Here is a 23,180-nt window from a genome sequence, read left to right on the forward strand (position 1 = left end):
GAGAGAGAGACACAGAATCGGAAACCGGCTCCAGGCTCTGAGCCATCAGCCCAGAGCCCGACGCGGGGCTCGAACTCACGGACCGCGAGATCGTGACCTGGCTGAAGTTGGACGCTTAACCGACTGCGCCACCCAGGCGCCCCGAAACAAAATATTAAAAAGTAAGATGTATAGATAAAAGTATTCATCTAATAGTGTTAAGTTTTGACTCTTTTATCATAAATGGAGATGTGAGTTGATTAACATTTAGAATATCTTGCATTCACTATCATGAAGGCTTGTATGGGACTGTGAACTTTTTTAACTGTACCTTAAGAAATCTGGCAACGCTTTGATTTGCCCTTCTTGTCTCTTCAAGTGCATCTTTGTACTTCCAAATCACGTGATCGCATAGGACCATTACAAGATTGTCCAATTCATTCTGGTAAGATTCAGGAAATCTTTGAGTCCGAGAAAGCTGGGGAAAGAATGGATCATTTCTTTATAATGTGGCATGTGGAATCCTAAGCCTGGAAAAAAAGAAACTGAAAGACTTCCTTCATTTTGTATATATGAAACAAAAAGTCCTTTTCAAAACTTGAAAGCAATTACAAAATAGAAACCCTTTTAATTTCAAGATTATAATTTCCATCATTTTCCCTTAACGCTCCCTTCTATCTTGGCCAATGTTTTTCACTTTCTAAAAAATTTTTTCGTAAGTTTATTTATTTTGAAAGAGAGAGAGAGAGAGAGAGAGAGACAGAGAAAGAGAGAGAGAGAACACAAGCAGGGGAGGGTCAGCGAGAAGGAGAGACAGAATCCCAAGCAGGCTCTGCAACATTAGTGCAGAGCCTGACATGGGGCTTGAACTCAAAAATTGTGAGATCATGACCCAAGCCGAGATCAAGAGTTGGACAGTTAACCCACTGCACCACTCAGGTGGTCCTCACTTTTTCATTAAAAAGTAAATTATCCATTAATAGCAAACTATTCAAACAGTGTAGAAATGTAACATGTTCTATGACCTCTCACATCTTAATTCCCCCCCTTCCCTGTTAGAAAATAACTATAATAAATATTAATCTAGATTTCCATTAACACGTAGTTTTCTATTTAATTCAAAATCAATTATTTTGATTTTTAAGATGAGGTATCCCCCAATAAACAACTATAAGAGATCAATGAATGAGTAACTGAATGAGTGCAGATACTGGTTTGAAATGTCCTCTAGTAAAGTCCCAGCTAGTCTTTTCTGAAAATATATTTCAGCTTTATTGACATGTAACTGACATAGAAAACTGTAAGATGTTTAAAGTGCACACTGGTGCTTTGATACACATATACCACATGTATATTGTGAAAGATTCCTTCCATATAGTTAACACATCCATCACTTCACATCTTTATTATTTTTTTGGTAAGAACACTTAAGTTTTACTCTGTGAGCATATTTCAATCATACAACACACTGTTATTAGCTATAATCACCAGGTTTTACATCAGCCTCTCCACCTTTACTCATCTCGTAACTTCAAGTTTGTACAAGCTCATCCTAAGGTCGCGGTCCCAGGATATGCCACAGCAGGTGCCAGTGGGACCTCCCAGTTAAGAGACTTGCCACCAGACATAAAATGACTTGGCTCTGAGATTAGATAACATTCATTGACCTAAACTCTGTGGGTTCCTAACGACTCTCCTCCGGTCCAGGAATCTTCTGCTCCTGTTGGACCTCCCGCACAGAAGGGGAAAGTTTCGGGCAGCTAAGTTTTCCCATCTAGCTGTACTTCATGAATTCACATAGCCCTTTGCACGAGATAGGCAAGATTGATTCATCTTTATAAGTTGACTTTAAAATTAGCCTCACATTTTCACCATAGATAGAAACACAAAATTTAGAGTTAGACTGAACTCTATATATTTCTAAAATTCTCAGCACCCAGCCTTCCATGTGACGAGATTAAAAACCAAGGAGGATGAAGTTATAGGAATCACATGGAACAAACAAGAGGTTCAACTGGCTTTTCCTTCCTTCTCCCTCCCTCCTCCCTCCTTCCTTCCTTCCTTCCTTCCTTCCTTCCTTCCTTCCTTCCTTCCTCCCTTCCTTCCTCCCTTCCTCCCTTCCTTTCTTCCTTCCTTCCTCCTTCCCTTCCTTCCTTCCTTCCTTCCTTCCTTCCTTCCTTCCTTCCTTCCCTTCCTTCCTCCCTTCCTTCCCTTCCTTCCTTCCTTCCTTCCTTCCTTCCTTCCTTCCTTCCTCCCTTCCTTCCCTTCCTTCCTTCCTTCCTTCCTTCCTTCCTCCTTCCCTTCCTTCCTTCCTTCCTTCCTTGGTTCCTTCCTTCCTTCCTCCCTTCCTTCCCTTCCTTCCTTCCTTCCTCCTTCCCTCCCTTCCTTCCTTCCTTCCTTCCTTCCTTCCTTCCTTCCTTCCTCCTTCCCTCCCTTCCTCCCTTCCTTCCCTTCCTTCCTTCCTTCCTTCCTTCCTCCTTCCCTCCCTTCCTTCCTTCCTTCCTTCCTTCCTTCCTTCCTTCCTCCTTCCCTTCCTTCCTCCCTTCCTTCCTTCCTTCCTTCCTTCCTTCCTTCCTTCCTCCTTCCCTTCCTTCCTTCCTCCCTCCCTTCCTTCCTTCCTCCCTTCCTTCCTTCCTTCCTTCTTTCCTTCCTTCCTTCCTTCCTTCCTTCCTTCCTTCCTTCCTTCTTTCCTTCTTTCCTTCCTCCTCCCTCCCTCCTTCCCTCCCTCTTCCTTTCTTCTTTTCTTTCTTTCTAAGACCAAGTTCTTAAGTGCTTATGTGCACTGGATTATTTTTAAATCCATTTACCAGGACACGGCTATATAGATATTTTGGGATAGTATGGTTACCCTCTATGTATATTTAATGCTTACTGTGGAAATCAAATTACATTAACAACAAATAAACATAAATTATTTAATCACGTGGGAAGTTTTTCATTCTGCTCCATATACCTTGGGAAATAAAGTAAACAATTCACCTACATGAAAACAACATTGTTTTTAAATAATCAAAGCACATCTGTAGATTTCCTCTTTTCCTTTTGTTAATCCTCTAAGATGCATTATATACATCAGCACCAACATTTTCTTCACAGCACATGTGCTAACACCTTGGGCTTTGATATTCCCTCTGTTCTTCCCTCTTTTTTGTCTACTTCTCTAACTCCTTTTGGCCTACTCCCACTCTTAACCCAAAGAAGTTCTGACAGGTAAATATGTGAATAGTGTTTTTAATTGTTCTCCAGAAGTATATCCCAAAGGCTCAATTGAAATGGGAGAGTGTCTGCACCGGGAATTGTGGATTTCTGTCTCAGAATAGGGGGAGAAAAGAGGCAAAGGGATAGCATAGGCTGATCGTAAGCCAAAGAGCCAGAACACATTGGAGAGTCTGGGCTATCTATCGTATGGCATATGTCACCAGGGGCAGGCATAGAATGCACGGGCTGAAGTTCAGGCTCTTGGCAATTTTTTAGGAAAAGGAGGCTGGTGGGAAACAAAAGGTCAGCCAGTACCATGAACCTCTTGCTACTAGAGATCAGTGCAGAGAAGGCATCCATAAGTTCCTAGTGAACAGGAACTCACCTTTGTCAAGACCACATGTGGAGGTGCTGTCTGCCTCTCAGGGCACCAAACCAGATGCCTCTCCTGACTTCCTCAAATCTCCCACACTCCGTGATGACAAAAACTGTCTTAATGGTGGGGGAAGCCATTCATTTCACAATTAAAAAAAAGAAAGAAAGAAAAGACAACACAAAAAGCGTAAGAGGTGTGCATTGTGGATGCTTTTGAATGAAATGATGGTATCAGGTCTGTGATGAATGGAGATGGTTAGAAAACTCAAAGGTGATGCAGGGTGCCTGGGTGGCTCAGCTGGTTAAAGATCCGACTTCAGCTCAGATCATGATCTCACAGCTCATGAGTTCGGGCCTCATGCTGGGCTCTGTGCTGACAGCTCAGAGCCTGGAGTCTACTTCAGATCCTGTGTGTGTGTGTGTCTGTGTCCCTCCCCTGCTCATGCTCTGTCTCTCTGTGTCTCTCAAAAATAAATAAACATTAAAAAAATTAAAAAAAAAAAGAGAACTTGAAGGTGATGGGCCCTTGAGAGGAAACTGGAGGGTGGGGTAGCCCCTGAAGGTGACAATGAAAAAGAAACCTGAATCAGCGAAGATAAACGGTTAGACACGATGAGTTCCTTTATTTTTAACTGTTCATAAGGGCATCTGTGACCTATCTGAGCAGATAAATACTGGTAGGAATGAAAGGGTTTTAGTCTAATCTGTTCTTCTCACAGGTGAGAAAATATGCTCTGAGATGCTAAGTGTCTTTTTTATCATCTACCCTGTTAGTGATGGGGCAAGGACTGGAGTGGTGAGATTTCCTAACTCCCAACACAGCTCAGTAACAGAGACATATGAATAATTCTTATCTTTACATTAGATTTTCTCTTCCTTTCAGACAGGAGGTTTTCATCACTGGAAGAGGGAGAGCAGACACAGCTGAAAACCAAATAGATGATCTAAGAGGTAAGTTAGGAAGCTCCGGAGACGATTAAGTGTCCAGCCAAGGCTGATCTGCTATGCTTAGGTCAAGCCATGGTTGGAGAGACCTGGAGTCTGGAAGCATGGATCTGGGTGGACGGCCCAAGGACGGGTGGCTACGCACACTTTCCTAAACCCTCAGCCTTGGTACAAGTGCCCTACTTCCCCCTATTTAGAGATTGCATTTCTCCCAGGTGAAATGTCCTAGCGTAACCCAGCTATGAACTTGCTGGGCCTAATAAGGTATGAAAGAGAGTATACCCTAAGAAGCTGGAAGAGTTAGTTGGCATGTACCAAGCAGGAGCCACGGGAGTTCCTCTGGTCCCCAAGGGGGCCAGAAAGAAGAGTGAATAAGTTAAAATTCATTGACATTTTATCAGGACTTGAGTGAAGTGATACCTTTGGGTGGACCACTCATTGTTAGGATGGCTCTTAGCATCCTGGTGATGGCACATTCTAAGCAGCGTGAAAATGAGAATACTTGAGGTGTCCTGGCAGATGATAGAAGAAAGAATAAAGAGACAGAGGAAAATGGATACGTAAGAATGGACAGATAGAGACCAGAAGATCCACTGGAGGGTAAAGTTCTACAGGAACGTCCGCAAGTCACATCATTCACACCAAAGCCATCAAAAAGGTGGGGCTGACATCTCTAAGAAGTTCAGTGGTCTCCCGTCTGCAGATGAGACAGGCAGTCACAGTGTTGGCTCACTAACAGTCATGGCGATGATGGTCACCCAAATAACAGAGGCCAGGAGATTGTACTTAACCTCCAGGAGCCAGAAGGCCGCAATTACGGTAACAAGTAGGCAGGCTGGAGAGCAGCCAAGGGGGCTTGACCCTCAGGTAGTTGTAGAGCTAGTTAAAAATATTGGAGTCCCTATGGGAAAAACAGTAACCAACGATGGCAATACTTAATCTACCAAAAAGGCAGCTTCTCATCTCAGAAGATGACAATGTTTGCTCCAAAAAATATTTGCGATTCCTTTCTCTGCCTCTAGACCTGAGTCAATTTTCAGATCTGGTACACACTGATCGAAGGGGAGACAGGGTCTCTACAAAAAGCCCCCTGCAATACTGCAGTTAAGCATATACTTTAATGATTCTATCAGCCCTTCTACAAAGGGCTCCACAGCCTTGGACTCAGGTGACTGCACTAGGGGGGAGGGGAACACTCATGTATTTCAAGCACTATTTAATACAAGATCTGAGCTGATATTGGTATCTGAAGGCCAAAAGAATCATCACGCCCACCCTGTTACAGTGGGAACTTAAAAGGAATCAATAAAAGGGTCCACGCTAAAATTCTGCTAATGTGGATCCACTGGTTTCAAAGATCCACCTGACAGTCATTTATACATTTACCTGGTGCAAATGTATAATTGGTATTGACATAATTGGCATTTGGACTGACCTCACACTGGATGCTTGGCCCGTGGTAAAAGGCCAAGTGGAAACCCCCAACACTGTAACAAAGACAATATCACTATTCACCAGCTCCACCCCAAGCAATATTCTGATTTATTCTCTTGGTGGCGGGGGGGGGGGGGGGGGTTACCTACTGTGAGAGTACAGAGAAATCTGTGTGGAACTCAGGAGATCAATCCACTTGAGTGCTTCTTGGTCCTCTTACCCAATTATAACTATGAATGATCTGTGTAGAGTATGATGACCAGAGGCTGAGACCGCTCTGGACCAGTCTGAATGAGGGCTTGGGTTACACCACAGATAAGCCACCAAGACCTTCAGAGCTGCTGGCTGAGGGTGAGGGGAATCAAAGATGGACACGGAGAGGATGGAGATGATGAGAATCACGTGGCGCCCCGAGACATACTGCCATAACAGGAGCTTCCGGTGATCCCACTAGCCTCCCTCTTGTAAACTTCCTTTCAGGAAGCGAGGCCCATGGGAACTGCAGGAGGGCAGATTCAGGAGCATGTGCTATGCATGATACAAACCATGGACTATGGCAGCCATGGATGAGCACAGCTCAGATGTTCTTTCGAGACAAAATCTACCGGGAAGAATGCCAAGCGCTCATGCCAAGCCCATGGTCTCCCAAGGCTCTCCAAGTTCATAACCGAGCTTGCAGAGATACCACAAGCAGACCATCTGCCCCACGCAGGACTCTTCTAATGAACATTCTCTGCTCTCAGAACGCCCATTGGCCCAGCTAAAAACTTCTCACTGCCAAGCTCTTTCTGGCCAACCCTCTTTCCTTCCTTCTCCAGCTCCTTCCACAGGTGTCAGATCTTCCTGGTCTTGGTCTTCCTTCCTATCCTTTTGCACCTCTAATTCTGTCCTGGCATCTGCCTCTGAAGGACCTGTACTGACGCACACAATCGTTTCTCCCACTTAAAAAGCAACGGACACAGATCGCTAAGGTTCACAAAGCAAATAAAAATGGAACTAACGAGGGTGTATTCATCAGCACAATTGTTGGACTGTGTTGCATTACCTATGTTCTTACCTGAATTTTATTTGTGTCAATCAAGTGCTGTGCCATTGATTTGAGGATAATTGCAAAGAAGAACCAAGAATGCTGTTAGGAAAAGAAAAGACAGCAAGAAATTTATTACGTGATAGTAAAATAACAATGATTTTGTCCTTTAAAACACGTAATATTGTAAAGTCTTTATTTTAAAATGTGTTCTTTGAAACGAAATGAATCAGAACAATAAAGTATCTCCATTAGGTTAGGACGATCTTTATCAAAATTCCAGTGGTGAAAGTAAATGCCAGACGTTTCAGCAGCTTAATCATCTTAAAGAATGTTTGAACTAAAACAAGATACTGGTTTACTCGATAAGGCTGATTAGACAGCAATCTCATGAAATATTTATTCATGGAGTGTTCTATTTGTTTCAGTTACACAAAACTAAACAAAACGTTTTATATTAAAATATATCAATGTGGGCCTCTCCTTAGCATTTCCAGGGCCAGAGGCAAAAGTAAAGATGAAAACCACATGGCTAAACATCTAAAAGTTTGAGGTCAAGCTAACAAAGTGTTAAATTAAGTGTGTTTGACTCCCCTAACTTCATGTCAAATAGAACTTCCCATCAACTTGGAGCGCTGGGCCAGAATGTGGGGGCACAGACAGAGCAGGTCCTTGGCCTAACCCCTCTTCTTGCCCAAGGTTCTGTCCCATACGGGGACGGACCACCTGGCCACATGGGACTGTCAAGCCTGCATAAGAGACTGCTGTCCACGAACTCTCTCCCACTTGAAACTGCTCCCTTCGTAGGTCTACAGTTTCCCTCAGGCATCAAGATCTCCCCTCTGAAGGGTGGACTTAGGAAAGAGGCCCTCAGCGGGCCTAAGATTAAGCTGATAAGCCCTTAAGGTGAGAGGCTCCTGGGAATCCTTTTGGTCCAGAAGAGGAGGTAGGGGCTCCCAGTGGGCATTTCTCTTAGCTCCTCTCCCACCTCTTCCTCTGGGGAGGGGTGCAGCTGGAGAAGACCAAAACATGTCCTAGGATGAAGATCCCCCTTTCTCGGGTCTAAGGGTCATACTTACCCCAGATACAAAAAGTGTATGTTGTATATGTACAGTTTAAAGACTATACCTCCCTGGTCCTTTTCCCCTTCCATTTTATCCACCACTGATAACAATTTTGAATTCTGTGCTAATTATTCCCTTGCTTTACTTCAAAGTTTTGCTACCAATGGTATACACTGAAGCACAATTTAGTTTTTGCCTGCCGCTGAACTCCATATAAACGGAATCATCCGGTGCGTATTGTCCGATGATTGCTTTTTTCATTCAAGAAATCCTGTCCTGAGGTCCATCTATGTTGACTCATTTAGCTGGAAGTCCATCACATACACAACCCCAATTTACTTCTCCTTGATGGTCTACCATCGAGGGGCATGTGAATTAGATCCACTTTAGGCTGGTACACACAACATTGCTAAGAGCTTCTGAGTCCACGGTCCTGACTCTAGACGTCTGACTGAGACGAGGGACAAAGGAAGTCTGTGTTCGAACAAGGCAGCTCTCGATTTACGAAGGGGTCGTTTCTTAGTAAACTTGATATTGGAAATGGAATTCATATTGTCAGAAATAACAATACAAGGCACACTGTTAACATTCCCTTTCCCCATCGTGTCCAAAATGATATTTTTAACGATATGCCAAGTGTCCCTACATTTGCCTCTTAAGGCAGCTGAGGCCTATCAAGCTCTACCCCTTAGCAGTCTCGTCTGCCTCTGCTGTTTACCTTGAGGCCACCAGGACTAATGGAATTAGGCCTCTGGTCTCAGTTTCTGATAACGGAAGTCTCGCCTTCTTGCCCTCTATTCTCTGTAGGTACCACATATTCCTTTTTGCATTCTTACCTCCCACTGCTTCTTATCTCCCGACACACCTTCTGGAAGGCATGGCCCAACATCACCAAAATCTCCTGAAGACGTAATTTCTCCGAACATTCGCTTGACCTTGTCTTTTAACTGAGCGCGGACTCTCCCTACAGAACCCTGCTTCTCTGGCAGGCACCTCTCCCCCCCGCCCCCCCTACCCCGAGCACCCTGATACCATCCTCGCTCCACCCCTGCTAGAGTGGATTCTCTCTTTACACAGCCATCAGGGTGCCCCTTTAAACTCAGGTCAGCTTGCATCACTCCCCTGCTCACAACCCTCTAAGGGCTCTCAAATTTGCTGAGTGGAAGCCAAAGCCCTTGCAGTAGCCCGCAAGGCCTTAGGCTACCTGCCAACCACTGCTCCCCACTCCCACCCTCCTCCTTTCCTCTTCGCTGACTTGGCTCCAGCCACACTGGCCTCTCTGCCACCCTTCTGGCACACCAGGCAGGCTGCTGCCTTGCGATTTTATACAGGAGTCCCCTCTACCTTTACTGTTCTCCAAGCACCCACGTGGCCAGTTCCCCAACTTCCTTTGCACTTTTTGCTCAAGGATTACCTTCTCCATGAGTTCTAGCCTCACCAGTCTATTTAAACGGCCAACCTCACTCTGTACCCCCAGCGTTCCCGATTCCCCTTACTTGCTGGATATTTTTTCCCCCCATACCACTTCTCACCTTCTAACACACAATTTAATTACTTTGGTTCTGATGTCTGTAGTTGCTCATTTTCATCCCCCAGCAGAATGCAAGCTTCCCAAGGGCAGAGGTCTTTATTCTATCCTCTGATGTCTGCCGAATGCTAAGGCTGGTGCCTGTCCTGTGGGGGTGGGGCACTCGGAGCAGTTTTGTTGCGTAAACAGAATGAATATACTCATAAGACTAATTTAAACAAACTGCTTGGCCTAGAATAATTTGAGTTTAGGGAACTCATGTTGAGGTTTATTGATCCCACCTTCTCTTTCCAGCTATTTGCTGATCAATCATCCATCTGTCAAGCCATGATAGATAATTAATTTAGCTGGGGACTAAATCCATGCTTCTATAATAATGTAGACTTATCTCTTTTTTTTAAAAAAAAATTTTTTTTTAACGTTTATTTATTTTTGAGACAGAGAGAGACAGAGCATGAACGGGGGAGGGTCAGAGAGAGGGAGACACAGAATCTGAAACAGGCTCCAGGCTCTGAGCTGTCAGCACAGAGCCCGACGCGGGGCTCAAACTCACGAACTGTGAGATCGTGACCTGAGCCGAAGTCGGCCGCTTAACCGACTGAGCCACCCAGGCGCCCCTAGAGTTATCTCTTTATAAGCTTCTCGCCGTCTTTTCTTTTTGCTTTTTTTAAAAAGTTTATTTATTTTGATACAGAGAGAGAGACAACACGAGCAGGGGAGGGGCACAGAGAGAGGGAAAGAGAGAGAATCCCAAGCAGGCTCTGAACTGCCAGCAGGACTTAAACTCACAAACTGCGAGATGACGACCTGAGCCAAAACCAAGAGTTGGGTGTTCAACTGACTGAGCCACCCAGGCGCCCCACGCCATTTCTTCTTTATGGACCACGAATGCATGTGTTTTTCAACATTCTAGGGTCAAACAGTGGTTGCTCTGTCCGCTTCCTGTCTGCTGTCAGTGTATTCATTAGTACAGCATTAACCCTTCTGTTGGTACATTTCCTCTTACTATCCCTAAAAACCCAACAAACTTTATTTTTGCTACAGTTAGCATTTTTGAGTGTTTCAGATTATTAACGGTGATTCGTTTTTGTCTTTAGGCCAAAGGACTTAACTTGGGCCTATTCTAGCTCTGTTCTTTTGACACAGATCTCTTGTGCTTAATGTTTTTATATGAGGTGGTTTCAACATGGCGTTTATGCTAGAAACTATAAGAGAAATGACCTATGAAAATCAATGAGTCCCATCACCTTCCGGGAGTGGGAGCAAGCCAGCCCTTGTGCTAACAGTGAAACTTGACAACATTTATTGTTAAATGTTAAATTTAATTTCATTTAAATTCTTTACCTTGAGGACATGCTTTACTGTTGGGGTGTCATTGGATTTCAAAAGACCAGTCACATTTTTAGCCAGCTCCTCATGTATAGTTCTCTCCTTGCATGCCCTGGTCTTGAACACGAACTGAAGAAAATCCAAAAAGGGAAAAAAGTTAAAGACTTAAAAAAAAGCAAAACAAAACAGAAAACCAGAGCTTCCACAGTTATGTTACACGAATAAGTCATATCTCAAAATTATCTGCTCATGCCAGATTTTGTCATGAAATAAATGAAGGCCCAATGATAAGAGGAGTATACAACTGTTCCTATTTAGGGCTTTGCACAGGTAGGGCTTGGCTCACCTAAGCTCTCCTTGAAACTCTTTGTGTAGAAATCAAAAGAAAGAGTCAGAGAGCAATTTAGCAGGTTCAAGGAAACACGGAGGGCTTTGACCCACCTACTTAGGACACATTTCCCCTTCTCCTTCCTTCCACTGGTAACAGGTGGCATGGTAGCATTTCTTCATCCTGAAAGGGTAGAGCACCCACTCAAATAGCCAAGTGGGGAAGCAGGTGCCTTCCAGAGGCCAGTACGTGAGCTCCCCACACGCCCAGGTTCTATCATGTCACGCTCAGACACAGCTATCAAAGGGTTCATGAACATCAGCCATCAGTAGGATAACAAATGTTGCTTACTTTTTTTCTCTCAAAAGACTGGTTTTGGTATGCACTTCTGAGCGCATGAGATGGTTTTTAGTTTTCAGGATCCCTTCATATATTTTAAGGGTATCAGTACCAATTTATGCACATATTTTAAATATAAAATGCTCATCACTGAATTGTAACATTTTACTTATGAGTAGGGTTAGCCTCAAGGAAGGTCATTTCTTCATAATATTCACCACTCAGCCTTCGCTATCGTCAAGAGTGGAGGCAGGCAAGAAACTCAAAGCAAAGGAACATTCACATTTGGATCGATCATTATTTCTTTGAACTTCGCGGCTCATTGTCACCTAAGTGGCCCTGATGGAGGCTGACTTCTCCGAGCTCATCCCAGAGGAGAAAGACAAAGCTAAGAGATGCATGGAACTAGCTAAAATCCAGAGTAGTATGATTTTTTTTCCCTCATGAATTACCACTCATGTGAGGGTAATATCATTCCCAACTACCTGGTCCTATGCCCTGTTATTTGGCCTCAACAGCATTACAACTAGCCCTGGGATATTCTTATTTTAAAATTTTGGCTGGAACATGTCAGTGCCATGAATTGCCATAACCCATGGCATTTAATTAGATTGGCTTTAGACGCCCATCTTTGAAAAAGACATGGTGTATGTGTGTGCATTTTGGATACTGTAGATGGGGTGAGTTAGCAGCATTTAGCACCACTGAACTTGAAATGGTGTTTAGTTTGCTTCTGAATATACATAAGTTCCATTGAATAGCACATCTTTCAAAGATATAAAAGCATATGGTGGCATCGGCCCATTAGTTTTCATTATGCACCTAGGTATGGGGCTTAATATCTATCTGCATGTTAAGAAATTCTTTTTTCCCACTGAGGATAAAAAAAAAAAAATGAGACTCCTTGGTCAAGGTCAGACAGTCAACCATGTATTGCAACAGGAGTCCAATAACAGAATCATAGAGCTGGATATTCATCTGGTTCATCCTTCTCACTTCACAGGAGTAAAAATGAGGTCAAGAGAGGCTGATTGCTCTAGTTAACTATTTAACCTCGACTAGGATCTAATTTCCCACTTGCTAGTTTAGTGTTCTTTCTAGAGTAAAATTACTGTTGATACTATTTATTAGGGTGTGCTCGCTGTAGATATGTGAAAGTATTTTATAAAATATCTTTAGGAATTGTTATCAGCGTGGAATTCTACTTAGGTATATTCCTGAATTTCAACCACTTCAAAGCAAACTAAGCATGCAGTCTCCTGTATTACAAAATCAAATGGTCTCATCAGGAGATTTCAAACATCCTGGTCAAAAATAAAGACCATATCAGGATGCCTTCCCATATAGCTTTCCAAGAGCATCACAGAATGAGTCTGAGAGCTGACTTATAAGGGACTTGCCTTGGCTGTCACAAAAATAGTCACAGCATCATGGGTTCTTAATGTAATTTTCAATGATCCCATTGGAACAAGGCAAATACTTGTGTTGAAATGGAGATGCCTTTGTGTAATAAGGACTGGGGAACTGTTTTCTTCTTAGCCCCTTTGGAGATTGAAATGGAAAACTCAGGGTAAGCACTGAGAGAGTGAAAGTCCTGTAGATGATTCTGTTGAACGTAAATTCATCAATACCTGCTCAAAGTACCCTATGATTCTGTCTCAGAGAACAAACTAAAAAAAGAATTTGTAGGTCGAACTGGCTTTCCACAACTGAAATGTACATATTATTGGGCAAAATTATACAATAGGGAAATAACTGTGAAGTTATGGACTATGGACTATTGTAAGGAAGGGAGCAAGTTCATACTTAGGTATTTGGGGAGATTATCTAACATTTCTGGCAGGTAGAAAATATGCAGATCTAAAACCGCCATGAACAAATTCCTCACCGATGGTATCACAGAGGGGTTCCCTCCAGAATGAAATTTCACGGGAAGTTTTGTTTTTGTCTTTTACACGTTTCTAGCACAACCGCCCTTCCCCCCAATTCTTCTCTAGTCACCTTTCTAGACACCTAAATTATATAAGTATATGTCCATTTGTATATATTAATGGAATAAATTCTTTTAATTAAAAAAGGTCTGTGTCTCAAAAAGATTTAATCGTAGGCATGAAAAAAATAGAAATTTAGCTCCTTTACGCATTAGAAAGCAATATCAGGCACTCCTATTCGTGTCTGGATGGATTCTTTCTTTTCATTCAAGAAGATGACATTTAGGCAGGAACTCTAATGTGCAAACATCATCACAAGTTCACTGGCATTAAGTCACAGGCCAACGGGAAATGAGAATATGAACATGTCCGAGTGAACACTTGGCGAAGGAGGGCTGGAGGAAGCAGTGCACAATGACGGAATGGGCTAGTGGATCATGCCCGAGGATAAAGGACTTAACATACCAGAAGCAGGTACAAATATACAGTAACTGGGAAAATGAAATAATGCCTGAGAAAACAATAAAAAGAGCTAAGAAAACATTACAGAAGAAACACAGAGCATTCAACAAGCCAACAGGAAAAATATTCCTTAAATATACACAGGAATTGCATTTATTTGTAATGTTGACTTCAAAAGGGCAATACTTTTTCATTTTCTCTTCTCTTTCTTTGCTCTTCCTCCCCGTATAAATCTTCATTTGCACATGTACATGTTATTTATATAGTTAAAGAGCACATCTGGGTTATCAATGCGAAGAGATGGGGTTCTAAGTAGCTAAGGGGAATGCTTGATATTACCGAGGGGAAGCCCCATCCAGCTAAAGGGAGAAACTTCCCACTTGTTGCAGACAGGAAATGAGACAAACCACACAGCACAGGGGGATATGCCCAGCGTTCAAGTGTCGATTTCATACCTTAATGTACGACTGGATGGAGTGGTCCAGCTGTTCCTCATGGCACTTGGCCACGATGTCGGTCAGAACCCTGGAAAAACAAAACTTCAGTGGCCTTTCTGGAGAAGGCGGGAAAATACCACTTGGCTTGTCACTGGTATGTTCCATAAACTGGGTATTTAATAGATACTGAATGAACGCATGGACCAATTTCAGATACCTCCTCTCATCCCCCAATACGGGATACTTAATATCCCTATTACCTATTAACTATTTCCAACCCTGAAATCTCGAAACACTAAGATAGAAGTAATATCTTACGGCTGCAATGTCTCACTGGAGACTTCTATGGCTTGCCCGTTTGAAGACACTGCCTTCTTGGAAAAGGGATCAGTTTTAGTACCTGATTAAAACTCAAGACGTTTAACTTCCAATTGATTATCATAGTCCATTTAAGAGGACCTTTCCTTTCAACACAGAGGTGCTACACATGTTTTTGCGGAAAGCAATGAGGTTAAGAGTCAGGGTTTTGTTTTTTATTTCCCTCCTTAGCTGCTGAGTTTCTAATAGCAGCACTGGTGTGGGCTGATTGTTCTCACATGCATACCTCCAGCTGCTCCATGGCTGTGACTGATGTTTTAGAATGTCTCAGATTTTCAACAGATCTATCCGCCGAAATATTGAGGAGTCTTGTCAACAAAGACCCATATATTCATACTGGAAAGAGCCTCAACTGAAGGTACAGTTAAGAACTTTTAATCTGGGTCCAGAACTGGCTCTCACGGAACGATGAGGCATTAATTTTTCAGAGCTTCAGGGCTCTACTTTAAAAATGAAAATGCGGGGCGCCTGGGTGGCACAGTCGGTTAAGCGTCCGACTTCAGCCAGGTCACGATCTCGCGGTCCGTGAGTTCGAGCCCCGCATCAGGCTCTGGGCTGATGGCTCAGAGCCTGGAGCCTGTTTCCGATTCTGTGTCTCCCTCTCTCTCTGCCCCTCCCCCGTTCATGCTCTGTTTCTCTCTGTCCCAAAAATAAATAAACGTTGAAAAAAAAAAAATTAAAAAAATAAAAAATAAAAATGAAAATGAAGAGGGACGCCTGGGTGGCTTAGTCAGTTGAGCGTCCGACTTCAGCTCAGGTCATGATCTCGCGGTTTGTGAGTTCGAGCCCCGCGTCAGGCTCTGTGCTGACGGCTCGGAGCCTGAAGCCTGCTTCGGATTCTGTGTCTCCCTCTCTCTCTGCCCCTCCCCCACTTGTGCTCTGTCTCTCTCTCTCTATCAAAAATAAATAAAATGTAAAAAAAAAAAAATTAAAAAAAAAATAAAAATGAAAGCGAAGATAAAAACAGAGAGGGAGGCAAACCATAAGGGACTCTTAAATACAGAGAACAAACAGGGTTGCTGGAGGGGAGCGGGGTGGGGGATGGGTTAAATGGGGGATGGGCATTAAGGAGGGCACTTGTTGGGATGAGCACTGGGTGTCATATGTAAGTGATGAGTCACCTGGTTCTACTCCCGAAACCAATATGACACTGTATATTTGTATACATACATTTAAATATGTACATATTAAATATGTACATGCATATTTATACATATTATACATATTAATACATATTAAATATGTACACACATATTTAACACATTAGTACAAATACATACATACATTTAAATATGTAAATTAAAAAATAAAAATGAGGCTAAAGACCCTCATTCTGGAAGAGGTTAATAATATGCTTATGAGTTAGGAGAGTTCTGGACACATTTCAACGTTAACAGCAATTTTTCTTCCTAGAATTCTGTGACTAATATTTTTAAAACACTGAACATTAGAAATATATGATCCTTTAACTAACTTAAAACGGTATCTTTATAGAGAGGAAATTATGATTGTCAGAGTCATTAGGCAGATTAGTAATGTTGGAAGAATGTAGCATAGACAAATTTAAAGTGAGAACCATTTACGAAAAATTTTAAAAAAAGTCTAGGGTGAATGCAAAATGGTACAGCTACTCCGGAAAACAATTCAGTGTTTTCTTAAAAGCTACACATGCAATTATCATATGACCCAGCAATTGCATTGGCTATTAATCTGAAAAATAAAATCTTGTGTTCACCTAGAATCTACGAAAAACTGGAAAAATCCCCAGCTCTCCTTCATATCTATCTATCTATCTATCTATCTATCTATCTATCTATCTAAAATTTTAACAGATTAGTAGTTACCAAGGATAGGCGTGGGGATGTGATGTGATGTGATGGAAGTAACTGAGGCCATGAAAAGGCAACATAAGGGATTCCCCGGGTGATGGAAATTGTTCTGTATCCTCATTCCATCAATGTCAATATCCTGGCGGTGATACTGTGTTACAGTTTTGCAAGATGTTGCCATTGGTAAACTGGGTAAAGGGAACTTGGGGTCTCTTTGCATTACTTCTTATGACTGAATGCAAATCTCTAATTATCTCTAAATAAAAAGCTTAATGATAAAACAGAAGAAAGAGTAAAAAAAAAAAGAGGTCTAAAACTTTATCCAAATGATACTAACAAATGACTTGAAAGCAAGAAGTCAAGAGTGATAAATACTTAAGATTTGAGATCTGTGTTCAAACGAAACGCAGGCACACGCGAGTAGTGGTCATTCTCTTGCAATCAGTTTCGTGCAACCATGGACTGTAAGATCTCTTCTCCCCAGACCGTGTGATAGATACCTGGTCACGGCTGTACTTATTTCGTCTTCCTCGTTCTGCACCAGCACCTTGAACAGCTGATTCAAGATTATAGGCAGAAAACTCATGATTGTGTGAATCTTTTCCACATTCAGTAAGTTCTGTAGTAAATTGGTAGGAAAAAAAAAAAAAAAAAGGCACCGATGAATTTTAAGGCACATTCTGCTGCTGTTTTTTAGAACTCAAATATGAACGCTGTAGCTCACCTTCCTTTGGCTTTATTCTTCACTGCATTTGGCAAGGCACACAGGCATGGGGGTGATGTTGCGAGGGCACTTTATGTAATTACTTAATTTGAAATCAACTGACTCTGATTTTCAACCATCTTTCTTTTGGGAAAAAACCCTGATCTCTGCTAGTTTTTTAAGCAACACACAAAAACTAGGCACTGAGACATAACCATTTACTCTCTGAAATTGATAAGGCCTCTAAAAATCTTCAAGGGCAGTAACCTCTTAGTTAGCTACTTGCTGTAAACCGTAAAGACCCCTTTCCCCCATTTCTACCTTGGAGACACTGAAACTGTTTGCAGGTCACTGTTACCTTACAAGAGCGGATGAAATTCGAGGTAGGCGACTGAGACATATCTTTCTCCCTTTTTTGGCACTGTCGGAAAAACGCGTTCACGTGGGGATCCTGAAACAGGAAAGAAAGCGTTTATTTCCGGTGACGCAATCATGGCGATGGGCAGTGCGAGTATTTCTGTAGAACCGACGCATCAATGAGCAGGTACTTTATCAAGGGTTGAGAATGAACGCTTTCGTTTCCGCTAGACATTCTGGCACACTGAAGGCTCTGCCTGGACCACCAAGCCTGCTTTCTCTCTTATTTCTTCCTCATAGGTATGTTTTCCTTCTCAGCCACATGACAGTGACTGGAGAAGCACTTTCCTTGGCTCTGTTCCCCTCATCATTTAATTTAATTTAATTTAATTTTATTTTATTTCATTTTTAAATGTTTTTATTTTTGAAGAGAGAGAGAGAGAGAAGGAGAGAGAGCAGAGAGAGGGAGACAGAGAATCCAAAGCAGGTTCCAGGCTCTGAGCTGTCAGCACAGAGCCCAATGCGGGGCTCGAACTCATGAACCGTGAGATCATGAGCTGAATGGAAGTCGGATGCTTAACCGACTGAGCCACCCAGGTGCCCCTTTTTTAAATTGCCTTCTTGTATCTTCCTGGTTTTTCCACAGACTTCTAGATAGTTTTCTTACATATTTCTTAACACACAAGAGAGGATGTACTCTTAAGATGCAGAGGGACATTTGCAGGCTTAAAATGTCTGAGCTAATAAAAAATGAGGAAGTTCATACTAACCTGATGAGATAAAAGTGACTCGGACCCTTTGTTATGGGGGGAATTATGTTCTCCCACAATCCATACATTGAAGTCCTAACTTCCACTAACTCAGAATGTAGCTATATTTAAATTGTTTTTAATTTTTATTTCTGAGACAGAGAAAGACAGAACGTGAGCTGGGGAGGGACAGAGAGAGAGGGAGACACAGGATCCGAAGCAGGCTCTAGGCTCCGAACTGTTAGCACGGAGCCCGATGGGGGCTTGAACTCACAAACTGTGAGATCGTGACCTGAGCTGAAGTCAGATGCTTAACCGACTGAGCCACCCAGGCGCCCCAGAATGTAACCGTATTTAAAGATAAGCTCTTTAGAGAGACAATTATAAATTTTAAAATGAGGCAGTTAGGGTGGACCTAATCCAGTATGATTGATGTCTCTATAAAAGAGGAGATTTGGACCCAGAGACAGACACCAGATGTGTGTTGGCACAGAGGGAAAGACCACGAGGGGACCCAGCAAGAAGGTGACCACCTATGCACCAAGCAGAGAGGCCTCAGAAGAAACAAACCTTGCTGACACCTTGTTACTGGACTTCCAGCCTCCAGAACCGTGAGAACATAAATTTCTGTGGTTTATAGGCTGCCCAGTCTGTGGTGTTTTGTTACCACAGCCACAGCAAACTAATACATCCTTTCATGCTATTTCCTGAAGAAGGTGGCAGCTCGGAGATTCTCTAAGTTCTGAGCTGAGGTCAGAGTTATACAGTCAGAAAGCGAGACACAGAATTTTAGTGAAGATACACATTCTGGATGTTTCTCTGGAATCTGTCAATTCTAGAAGCGCATCTGTGACTTGGGTTTCCCTCAGGGTTCCCTCTGGTGTGCGTGTGTGTGTGTGTGTGTGTGTGTGTGTGTGTGATACTTTCAGTTTCACTTCATTTATTCGTCTATTGGACAATCACTTACTACAAGCTGACTCTGTGCCAGGCCCTTGGCAGGTGCGGAGGATGGAGTGGAGGGCCAGGAAGACCCAGTCCCTTCCATTACGCCAGGGAGACTGGCACCATACCACAATTTCAACACATAGCTACTTGGTCACAGTTAAGTAAGTGCTTCACAGGAAAGCAGGGTGCCATATGGGTGTATGACAAGATGGCGGGGCCTGTCTGAGGGGTCCGGGAATGGGAGGGGCTTCTTTGAGAAAGTGACATTTGAGTCTGGGTCTGAAGGATGGGTAAGCGCTGACCAGGCCCATGTGGGGAGGGGAGGAAGAGAAGGAGGGACTGCCTTCCCGGCCAGGAGGGCTGAGTGTCAAACGGGACGCTAGGCAGATGGGAGACACGGTGCAGGAGAGGGCCTGGGCGGTTGATCACTGAGGTAAGTCCTGTGCTTGAGGAAAGATGAATGTATCCCCCACAGGGCAACGCGTACGTGGGCGGTGGAAGGGGGGGTAAGAGAAAGGTGAGTGGTGGTGAGTCAGACAGACACCTGGGCTGCTGGGAGGAAAGCAGCCGGAAGTGTGAGAAAGAGACACTGGTATTCTGAGGTACAGAAAGGCAGGATTGGGTGGGGAAGGACCATTGTGTGGGACTTGCCCCAGGGGGGGATGGCATCAGAGACCAAACAGGTTTGAAGCGTTTGGGTAGAGGACTGGGCAAGAGGGCTAAATCTGGCTTGAGGAACCAGAGGTCACTGAGGGAAATTCTGGCCCATTATGTGTGTAATCCCCGGATTGTTTCATTTTTCTTAGCAACCAAGTAATTAGCAACTCACTGAGAAATCCTTAGTCTTATATACTTGTAAGAATCTGCTTTGTAATTTATAATTCGTCATCATAAAAGTCCATATAGTGTAGCAAAATAAGCTGCCAGGCAACGGAAGGGGCGAGCCTGTGGTAATTTAGCAATGACTGTAATTACAATTGGAGAGCATTTTGAAGTTGCTGAGATATTTTCACACGTGGTTTCTCCTTTCTATCCTTCCCCAAACCTTAGGTAGATTTTATCGTCACCATTCTCCTGATGACAAAAATACTGACTGCAAGGGTGGGGTGGCCTGTGCAGGGTCACTGAGGCCGAATGTGGCCGAGGAGGCCCTGAGACGCAATTCTGCATTTGGAGCGGATGCCTTGGCATTTGGAGCACTGGATAGGCCCTGGGAGTCAGACTTAGTTTTGAGGTAAAGATCCAAATTCTTTCATTTTAACCTTCACCATTTTTAACACGTGGGTGTTGTCTGTGGAAGCAAACCATATTTCAAGGAGGGGGGTGGGCATCAACCTGACAAAGACACCTCCGATACTCTAGTCCCTGGTTCTGGAGGGTTGGGACATTCTCTCTCTCCTCGGAGAGGCATAAAATTATGCTGCAGACATTCTGCCTTGGCAGTTTTCAGTCACCTGCTCCCTGACAGCATGTGACATGGGGAGTCCCCTTCCATGAATACAGGAGCCCCCCGCTGATCGCACGTGTTGGGGCTGATGCTGACATTTAAGGACAACACGCTCACCTGAGTATTCACTGTGGACACCACAAATGTTGACACTCGGAAGAGCGGCTTTCCACCGTCGACCCACTTAATGTCACTCCCGCCATGCTGGAAAAAAGGGCGCGTTACTGTCGCTGCGGCAATTTGAGAAAGGAAACTAAACAGGTTATTTAGCTTATGTTAATTGGCTGTCCTGACCCATGACATCATCTTCCATGACTCTAGGGATGGGAAAGAAAAGATGCGAATATAGTTGGCCATATCGGGGAGTGAGACCGATATCAGCGAGTCATTCTAATAGATCATTTCTCCTGGCCAGAGACTAAACAAGACGCTTGAGATATTGTGGGGTACGTGACTCATCACTACGATGGAATGCGTACACCGTGGCCTTTGGGTTAAATTAAACAGCAGAGAGAAGATAACCTCGTGCCATGTAGCTCATGTATTTCTTTTTTCCCTTACATTATACATCACTCAATACCTTCCCACTCGCAGAATCTTGAACGCTTAAATAATTAGGAGGCAGGCTTGTTGCTATTGGGATATTGTACTCTTGAGAAGCGATCTGATCATGTCTCATCAGGGGAAGCCAAGCATACCCAACTGTGCAGAGGAAGAACAAAGAGAAAACTTCTGAGTACAAACCTCTGTGGTGAGGACCAAAAACAAAGTTATGTGTCACTTATGAATACAAAACTTCACTAAAAATTTTAATAAATCATAGCTTTAAAATACTACCCAATGCAAGTCCCACAGAGCCCATGTGAAGCTGTCTCGGAATGCTGCCCCTCAGTACCTGATGTTTCCAGAGTCTCCTTTTTCTTGGCGTTAGCCTTGGCATTTATGTCACAAGTGATGTGATAAAAAGAAAACAAAATATGGTGTTTCTCATGGAGCTGTGTTGGGAGCTCGATTTTCACCTGCAATGAAAGAGATCAGAGCTGGACTGAGATTAAACTCATTTGCCTGGGGTCAGGGAAAGACACAGCATAGGCACCTTGACCTTTTAAAAATTCTTTTACTGAAACTGAGGTCCGTGTTTCCTACTTCGTGGTAGAAACATTGATTTGACTCTCAATGAATATCTATCCTGCTAGCAGTCATGTGTTAAGAGGCTGATATTTTTACTTCTTTACTGTGGTGATGATGATCATTTGGAAGGTGTAGTATTTCTCATTGGATAATTTAGCCAGTAGAGAATGGATTAAACACACACACACACACACACACACACACACAAAAGGCACAGATTGAGGACCTATCAGCCAGGCACATACACTGGGTGACCTGAGCCCTTGCCTCGCAGATTGTGTGCCTGGACCAATGAGCATCCCTTGGGGGCTCATTAGAAATGCACAGTCTCGACACTACCCCAGACACGTGGAATCAGAATCTGCATTTTAATAAGATCCCCAGGCGATTCATAGGTACGCTGCTGAGAAATGTGGCAGTAGGAAATGACGCAACTTAAGCACAGAATCTATCCCTTTTTGAACCTAACGAAGAAAACACTTAACGAAATGTGTTATCACGGTGACTAAGTAATGAGCTGTTTTGTGAAGATGTCATCCTGTAGCTACATAAAGAATACTTCTGAATAAATATAAAACATAAAGTTGATATATGTTAAAAAAGTACTTAGGAGAATACCCCATGTTCTTAAAAGGAAATGTTTTGACACCCTCTATATTTTATAGTGCCTTTCAGTTTCCAAATCTCTGCCACATACATTGTCATTTAATTTCTCCCAAAGCCTTGTGAAGTAGGACGATGCACATGTAGGCACCCAGTCGAGAGATGTTACAGGGGTTTGACTCACGAGGAGTATGGTCTAATTAGCAATAAGATCGTCTGGACGAGAAATCATGTGTTTTGATAACTACTTAAGGCTGGAATCCCAGGATCTCAAGCATGTTAAGATACATTCCACTCAGTATCAGCAACTAGGTAGTTTCCAGAATAGTCAAGCAATAAGGTGATAGAAAGCCATGCAAATTATCTGCCAGCTCATTTATTACACTCTCTGTGCATCTACCTATGTAGCTAATATGTTTTCACATTGTTCAGGAAAGGATTTACTACACTGATTTTGAAAATGGTATCCCTCAAACAGCAGCATCAACATCATCTAGAAACCTGTTCTAACAAGTATCTTGCAACTTCTCAGGCCCCAGTCCAGACATATGGAATCCAAATATCTGGGGTGGGTTACAGTGATCTGTGTTGTAACCGGCCTTCCAGGTGATTCTGATGAATGGTAAAATTTGAGAGCATCGGAATTAGAATGGTTTACAAGC

General features: G+C 43.1%; 1 protein-coding gene across 15 annotated transcripts in view; it reads right to left on the reverse strand.

The window, feature by feature from the left end:
- The window catches only part of DOCK10 (dedicator of cytokinesis 10), a 272,646-nt gene that overhangs the window by 53,660 nt on the left and 195,806 nt on the right, over positions 1 to 23,180 (reverse strand). For all 15 annotated transcript variants that reach the window (XM_045481485.1, XM_045481482.1, XM_045481484.1 and 12 more), the window contains exons 20-28: positions 21,680 to 21,803; positions 21,365 to 21,486; positions 20,902 to 20,988; positions 17,645 to 17,737; positions 17,084 to 17,202; positions 14,395 to 14,464; positions 10,895 to 11,008; positions 6,989 to 7,060; positions 311 to 457 (exon numbers count right to left, since the gene is read on the reverse strand). In XM_045481485.1, coding sequence (XP_045337441.1) covers positions 311 to 457; positions 6,989 to 7,060; positions 10,895 to 11,008; positions 14,395 to 14,464; positions 17,084 to 17,202; positions 17,645 to 17,737; positions 20,902 to 20,988; positions 21,365 to 21,486; positions 21,680 to 21,803 — 948 coding nt within the window. The remainder of the gene's footprint in view (positions 1 to 310; positions 458 to 6,988; positions 7,061 to 10,894; positions 11,009 to 14,394; positions 14,465 to 17,083; positions 17,203 to 17,644; positions 17,738 to 20,901; positions 20,989 to 21,364; positions 21,487 to 21,679; positions 21,804 to 23,180) is intronic.

This window comes from Leopardus geoffroyi, chromosome C1 (assembly GCF_018350155.1).
Source record: "Leopardus geoffroyi isolate Oge1 chromosome C1, O.geoffroyi_Oge1_pat1.0, whole genome shotgun sequence".
NCBI lineage: Eukaryota > Metazoa > Chordata > Mammalia > Carnivora > Felidae > Leopardus > Leopardus geoffroyi.